General features: G+C 31.4%; 1 protein-coding gene across 1 annotated transcript; it reads left to right on the top strand.

Moving 5' to 3' along the window:
• The first annotated feature begins 591 nt into the window (after window positions 1-591).
• Window positions 592-2,388, top strand: LOC149419689 (uncharacterized). The gene is made up of 2 exons (XM_089636988.1): window positions 592-621; window positions 1,765-2,388. Exons 1-2 carry the CDS (start codon window positions 610-612, stop codon window positions 2,386-2,388), a joined length of 636 nt encoding a protein of 211 aa, XP_089493114.1. The 5' UTR covers window positions 592-609.
• Window positions 2,389-8,645: the final 6,257 nt, after the last annotated feature.

Raw genomic sequence — 8,645 nt, 5'->3', positions numbered from 1 at the left:
TGTTGAATTAGCTCAATGGTTAGAGCAGAGCCCAGAGTCTAAGATTCTGGGTTCAATTTCTAGATGCGACCAAATCTTTATCTGATTTATCTATTTAATTTTTTTGTTTGAGTCGTTAATATTTTTTTAATCTTACAAATTGAAGTTCTACCCATTAAAGGATTGAAAAAATATGAAAAGGAAATATAATATTTTAAAATTTGAAAAAGCCGCAAATAATGTTGTTAGTTGGACATATTACGTTAACCCAGTCGACATTTGTCATTATGTTTACAAACGGATACTGAACCTATGACCAATCTAAAAGTCAAGAATATTAACCTTTAAACAGCTGTGTCTGATTGCTCAAGTACCTCAAATCCCAAACAACATAATATTATCTACATGGTTCAAACGTATCCACTTTTATACATGTGTCACTAGTAATAAATATAAAAGTCACCCATTTTAATGCTATCTGCAACTGTATCGCAGAATTCAGCCCCGGGCCTAGATTTGGTCCATACATACCGCCCTGAGAGCAGAACTGTATAAATAGTCCGGTAGACCAGAAACAGACATCATTAACTTTTGGTCCTTCGAGCTGCACGCTTCTCCAAAAATAAAAAAATGGCATTCAATGTAAGTTGACAATAAAATTATTATAAATAATTGATTAAAGTATAGATACATTTGTTTGTGGTATGTGGTGAACATCATGCATGATTTTGAATCATATGGGCTTAGTTTGATGTGTTTAACGAAATAATTTTTCATTGTTTTTTTGTGTATTTACTTAATTACATCTCGTAGCACCAATCAGAAAATACCCAGTAGTGTGATATCGTGTCCATCTGACGGAATTATCTAAAGTAGTATTTGTAAAGTATTGTCAGATATAACCTTGTTGTTCCAAGGGCTCTATATTTCGATTTGAAAGAAAATTGTGGTCGCTAATATACAAATGTACATTAAGACCTTTCGGTCTTTGAAGTTATTTCTCACAAAAACGACAAATTACAAATAATAGTACGAATCTAAGTCCCAGGCAGACTAATAAAATTGTGTATATATTCAAGAAAGAATTGAGATATTTATAAAAGTTTCATCAATAATTTTATCAGAAGTAAGCAAAATTATTGAGATTATCTCAGACGCACTTACACCACACATATCACAATTTTTTCGTTCTGTGCTTAGTATCTTAGCCATACGAAATGTTTATATTTAAAATAAAACGGCAATTAGTTATTTTTACTTTGGTTTACATTGATGTAGGTACTATAAGAATTTAAAAAAATGCTACTAATATTTCCGTCTTTACGTTATTATTCGTTTTAAATATAACTTTTTTTCACTCGACAATAGTTGTTTGAAGTTAAAACTTCAAATCCTATTCAGAAAAACATCAAATTCATATTACAAAAAAATTATGCGAAATTACATTAGATACATCATATTTACCTTAGGTACATCATAGTTTCTCCTTTAAAATATGAATTACTTTTTTTAGTTCTTCGTTCTGAACTGCCAAAGGAAAGTAATTTTAATTCCCAGTAAATCCATCTTTTAAAAAAGAACTTTCTCTTTGAATTGTCAATTTCTTTCGATATATCGATCACGTTCTTTTTCTAACCTTCTGGTTTTGACCACTCCTTAGCACGGGCCAATTGCTAGTTTCATGTATGTAAATTATAATTACTAATCTTGGAATAAATTACTGTAAATAGTAGAAACAATTGGCAGTAAATAGTTTGGATTTTTCATTAAATAATTTATTTTTAGCTCATCGTCCTGTCTTGCTTGTTGGCTATCGCCAACGCTGGCCTCCTTACGCCTACCATCACCAGCCAGGATTCGAACATCTTCAGGAGCTACGGCAACCTGGCCCAAGTGTCCACTCACTCTAAGACCATCGACACTCCGTTCTCCAGCGTCAGCAAGTCTGACGTGCGCATCAGCAACCCTGGACTACAGCTGGCTCATGGACCAGTGGCCTATGCTGCCCCTGCTCCTTTGGCGTATGCTGCTCCAGTTTCTCACGGAGCTTTGACATACGCTGCACCAGTTGCACACGCTCCTCTTGCGTACTCTGCTCCGATAGCCCACAATCCTCTTGCCTACTCCGCGCCCGTGGCACACGCTCCCCTTGCGTACTCTGCTCCGATTGCTCACGCTCCTCTCACTTACTCTGCCCCAGTTGCTCATGCTCCTCTTGCTTACTCTGCCCCAGTAGCACACGCTCCTCTCGCTTACTCTGCCCCAGTGGCCCACGCACCTCTTGCTTACTCTGCCCCAATTGCCAAGGTTACCGGTGGTCATGCTCTTTTAGGAGTTGCCTATTCCGCCGCTCCTGCTGTCTCTCACATGTCCTACTCAAACGGTTTGGGACTTTCTTACTCTTGGTAAATAGTGCCTCTCCTTTTCTTCTTCCTAAAATGAGGTCACAAGAATGTACCTGATACAGTATTTTTGTTTTGTTTATATACATTTATTATAAACATTAGACTGTTTGCATTCTGCTAACAAATCTGTATCTTCTTTATTCCGTCTTATATCTGTACTATTCCTTTGTTCTTCATATTCATTCCTGTATTATTTATTAAGTGTGTGTTTGTTAACTGTCTGTATTTATTTAAATTTGTAAGATTCTATAATAAAGCATAGAAAATATTTGTTTATGTAATTATCTCTGAATCCTGGTGCCATCCTTACTTTGCTTTCTAGATATAGTGATAAAGTCAAATAGTTATTAGCTGATTGGATAAATACGCCGAATTCCTAACTAGGTGTCATCGGTTTAATCACTCTACAAGCCACATTTGAGAGGAATTCAAATATATTATACTCTCAGATATTTCATTCACCTTCCTGGAGGTACGGAGATACCTGGATAATTTACCTGGAAATTATCATCAATACTAATTTTGGATGTCTATACGTTAGTCCTTCGTGAAATCTATTTTAATGAACTCAAATTTTCTTTGAATTCATTTTCAAAATTAGAACTGATTGTGTGCGGAATTCAGCAAAGCAATATATAAGGTTTTCTAAGCGTCATTTTCAAAATTGGAATCATAATATCCTGTGATTTTTCACTGGTCACAGGTAGTTCAAAATAAGCAGGATATGTTAGATATTGTCTTATTAAATATATATAATACATCCAATTCACTGTCCGTTCTATCACTCCCCATTCTTCACAAATCCCTAGTCATACCTCCACCCCCACTTCAACACAACAACATATACTCACTCATAATTATGAAATAATAAAAATGGGTAGATTGGTGCCATTTCACACATCCCATAAAGTATTTACTGGTGAGTTATATTTATTCAGAGTAATATAAGGTTAGTTTATATTTTGCACTGAGAAAGGAACGGCTCTTTCGAAACCGGTTTGGCGTTAATATAAAAAAATACAGTGTGTGGAGAGCCTACGCACGACGGAAGTGAAACTTTTAGTATTCTTCTCTCTCTCTCTTTTCATTTCATATTATTATTATTCAGAATGCTGTACATTATAGTTGTAAAAAGCATAAATTTATTTAAAGGCGTGTTGTTAACAAATGAACGTTTAACTAGATTCCTAATATTGACATATTTATAAGTAGCATGTGATAAAAAAAAATAAAAGTTATAAAAATATGGGATTCGAACCCGGGTCCTGCATAACGAGTGTCGAACGCTCTGCCTCTAGACCGCGAGGAGAGATATCTCGCGCGACGAGAACCGCGTATACAACGTGTACTCTTCAATTGACTGGTCCCGCGCTTATTTTTATAAAGGAATTTGTATATGATATTATATTACGATACAAAATTCGCTTCCTTCAATCGATCGTTTCAAACAGAATAAGAAGGTTCGATCGCAAAAATTCTAAAAATAAATTACTCAATAAAAAAATATAAATGTGCATTTTTGACAACAATAATATATAATATTAGCTAGGCTCCTATAGCGAAATGATCACGGTTTTTCGTGACGGTCATGAGTCGGTTTTACTCCGGTCCTCGAAAATGCATAACGCGCGTAAAGAAGTTTCACTTCAAAAATAATGGTTTAAACAAAATAAAAAAAATGATTATGATTAGCTACAAAACATTGCTTTTACGGAGCATTTAATATAACATAGTTCATTGCAACATTTGTAATAAATTAAATAGAAAAATACTAATTTAAATTCTACACGCAATATAATCCCTAGAAATGTGATGAATACGAAAATAATAATGCGATGTCGCCAGTTTATATAAGACTGGTAGACCTCAAACCGACCAACGAAATTGAATATTATTTATTATGTCAATGAAAAAGACGATCATACTAAGAAATCTAAATGGAAAATTAAATAAAACAAGACAAAGAAAAATAAAAAGGAATTGTCACAACTAGAAATCGAAACCAGAATCTTTAACTTATCGGGACAGCGCCTCAACCACACGGAGAATAATGAGTATCGCTAATTTAAGAGGAAGCTACAAGCCGAAAATGTGTATATTCTTGGAATACCTTATATTGTAGGTAATAGGCAATAAAATCGCTTGACAAACGGAGTCTAGAAACGTTCAATTTCAAGCACAAAACTGTTTTTTTTTATTTATTTAGTAAATAATTTTATAGGAAAGCAAAAAAGTTAATCAAGTGAAACGGTCAGAGATAATCTTTCCTATAATACTCTATTTTTTTAAAGTTATTTCCTTCATGCGTTCATACATTTCTATTGAAAAACAAAAAATTTTAGTAGTTTAGATTTATATTTTTTATTGAGTTATTTATTTTTTTATTTGTATTATACTCATAAAAAACGATAGGAAAACCTTCAATTTATCTAAAGCTTATTTTTTGGAATTCATTATGTACACCGATTCGTTATAAAGATTAAAAAAATAGTGATTTGGCATTGCTTCGCCTTAAGAATCCGTAATAAATTAGCTGTGCATAAGGCATTACGCAGACCTTACAAATGAATTAACAGGTTTGCTGATAAACTTTTAGTACATTACGAATATATTATCACGATGTCACAATTTTCGCAATTCTATGTATATATATATACATAGAATTGCGAAAATTGTGACATCAGTCTAGTTTCTGCTGCCGTGCAGCTCGCACGGACAGAAATTTCGATAAACTCAGTAACCACAAACCACAGTGATACCCAGTTTAACATATTGTTGTTGCAAAAATAAAGCAGGCTGGCTGCGTTTAGTCACCAGACAGCCCGCAAAAAAAATAACTCATTATGGACCGAAGTGTCCAATCATTAATTGACTCAATTAAAATTGAAATAGGAAAATGCTCATCTATCAAAGAGGCAAAACAAAGGAGTAACATAGAACAAGATATACACCAGCTAGAGGAAATATGGTGCAAGGAAAAACTTCAACTACAAGAAAAAATAATTGAGCTACAAAATAAACTTATATTAAATGAAGAAAAACATTCAGAAAAAATTGAAAATTATTTAAAGGAAAAAAAGGAATCAACTAATACTACGTACAACAAGTCAACCCTCTCAATACCTATACCAGAGGCCAAATACTCATTAATAATTGCAAGTGAAAATACTAATACAACATCTGATGATATTCGAGACATGATAGTTAAAAAAATTAAAACATCGCATTTGGGGATTGCAGTAAATGGAGTACAAAAAGCATCAAATAAGAAACTAATCATCTCTTGCCCCAAAAAGGATCACGCAAAAAAAACTAACAGAAGAAATAAATATAGTCTTCAAAAATACTATGATCGCGAAAGAATTAGAAAAAAAAAATCCTAAACTATTCATCAGAAACCTACCTATCGACCTATCAGAAGAAGAAATAATAGAATCATTAATAACCCAAAATGATGGAATTAAAATCATCATGGATGAAAATCCGAAAAACTCAGTAAAATTAGTAAAAATGCTTAAACCAAAAGGACAAAACAATCTTACAAACTATATAGTCGAAACAAGTGGAAAACTTAGGAAATATCTCATATCTAAAGAGAAAATTAATATTGGATACCACAGAGTGCGGGTGGAGGATGCTAATCCAATAATGCAATGCTTCCATTGCCTGAGATTTGGACATTCAGCTGTCAACTGCTTTAATAAGGACAAGAATGCTTCGTGCCTGCACTGCGCCATGGACCATCCTTGGAAAGACTGTCCCAATAAAAACAAAGAAGAGAAATGCAAAAATTGTGATTTCCAAAACAACACTTTCAAGTCAACAAACGATACAAATCATAAAGCAAATAGCAAAAATTGTATGTATTTAAAAAAAATGATGACTATTGCCCAAGGGCGTATAAATTATGAATAGGTATGTACCTACTTTAACATTCTTAATAACTAACTTTAAAATTCTTAACAAGATTAAAAACTCAATACCAAATTTTATATTTTTGTTTCAAATACGCTTTTTTTCTGACTTTTCACACTTTTCTGACTTTTCGCACAATTTAGCTATTAATATTAAAACTTTCGAACAATTGAGAAACATTTCAATGTTATTAATCTACCATCGAAGAGATAACGATTTATCAGTAATATCCAAAAAATATTTAATTAACTATTTCTGTAAAATTTTAAGACAAAAACACAACATTAAAATATTAGCCTACTCTCAAAGTGTTAATGTTTGTAAAATATTATTTATACAAAACAAAATTAATATACTACATAGTATGTATCATCTTCATAATATCATCAATAGTAATATAATGCTAAGTTGTTCAATATTGTCACCAAAACTATTTCAAGTCAACCTTGATATTATCCGTGAACATATGCTGCTAATTTATAGTTTGTCATCAAAATCAAATTCATTTTTGACAATTAGTTATAACAATATTATTTCCTTATTTCTTTTAAAATGAATAATTTCTTCACTGAGGAATTAGATAAAACGCTTAATATTTCAGAATATATTTGTCATACTTTAAAAGATTGTAATAAAATCGTGGATAAAATAACAAATTCATTCTCTGTACTCCATTTAAATATCAGATCAATGAAACAAAATTTCAATGAATTTTTACTCTCAATTAATTTACTAAATCATAAATCGGACGTTATAGTTTTAACGGAAGCATTCACCAACGTATACAATAAATTTTGCATACCAGAATATACCTACTTCGCAACATCTTGTGCTATTAATAGAAATAGTGGTATTGTTGTATTTGTTAAATCTTGCTATTCAAACATCGCAGTGGAAGAAGTACTTATGCAGCGAGTTAATTGCTTAGATATTAATCTAAATGTAAATAAAATGTGTTTTAATATTATTGCAATTTACCGAACACACGGATCAAACGAGTACACATTTATGGATGAATTGAGAATCATTATCTTATCAAAAAAAAATAAACAGAACATAACAATAATCGGCGATTTCAACATAGATGTTTCAAACGAAAATAGTAACAGAATAAAAACTGAATTTATCAATTATATGACGGAAATGAATTTCATATTGTGTATAAATAAATATACTAGAGAAATTACGGGTCAACGTCCATCTTGTATCGACCACATATGGAGTAACACTAAAGATACCGACAAATTACACACGATAATATTAAAAAATAATATTACTGATCATCACACTTGCATCTATATACAAAAACTTAATATTAATAATTATATTGATTCAAAATGCAATACTTTTACAAAAAATTCACTAAACCATCATAAATTAAGCCTAAAAATAAAAACAGAAACATGGCGTTCCGTATTAGAATCAACATGTGTTGAAACATGCGCAAATATTTTTGATAATATACTATGCAATTATATTACAGCATCAACAGATATTAAAACCATAAAAATTAAATCAAAATTCAAAAAAATAAAACCATGGATTTCACATGGCTTAATCGTGTCTATTAGAAAAAAAGAAGAGTTATATCGCTTGACAAAGAAATTTCCCTTAGATAAAAAAATATACACAGATTATAAAAAATTTAGGAACAAATTAACCTGTTTACTAAAAACAACTAAAGAAAACTTTTACAAAAATGAAATTGATGTGGCTAAACAAAATGTAAAACATATATGGAAAACAATAAATGAAATAAATAGTAGAAAAAACAAAAAAACTCAAATTAAAAAAATTAATATCGGAAAAAATTCTATTAATGCCCTAATGGAACCGACAAAATGTGCTAATGCCTTCAATAAATATTTCGCTAACGTCGGACAAAATTTAGCTACACGGATTGATGAAAATTATAAAATAGATAATTTCGAAAAGGACTGTCACAAACAAAATAATCTGTCAGTTTTCAAACCGGTAACAACAGATGACATAAAAAATATTATAAGTGAATTAAAAGGTGCATCTGCACCAGGGTTTGATGGAGTCACAGTAGAAATGTTGAAAAATTATAATGAATTATTAATTCCAATTACACACATTATAAATATTAGTTTAAATAGTGGAATATTCCCCTCCGTTTATAAAAAATCTATTGTAACACCCGTTTTTAAATCTGGCAGCCCTGAAGAAATATCAAACTATCGACCCATATCTGTTGTCTCAAACATTGCAAAAATTTTCGAAAAGATCGTAAAAAAGCAACTTTTATACTATATTGAAAATAATAAAATAATTAGTCCTAGCCAATTTGGATTTAGAGAGAAACTAGGCACTCATGATGCCATT

This window comes from Hesperophylax consimilis, chromosome 11 (assembly GCF_061612785.1).
Source record: "Hesperophylax consimilis isolate HC1 chromosome 11, BYU_Hcon_1.0, whole genome shotgun sequence".
NCBI lineage: Eukaryota > Metazoa > Arthropoda > Insecta > Trichoptera > Limnephilidae > Hesperophylax > Hesperophylax consimilis.
The sequence above is the reverse complement of the archived record's forward strand: the minus strand, read 5'-3'. Positions and strand labels throughout refer to the sequence as shown.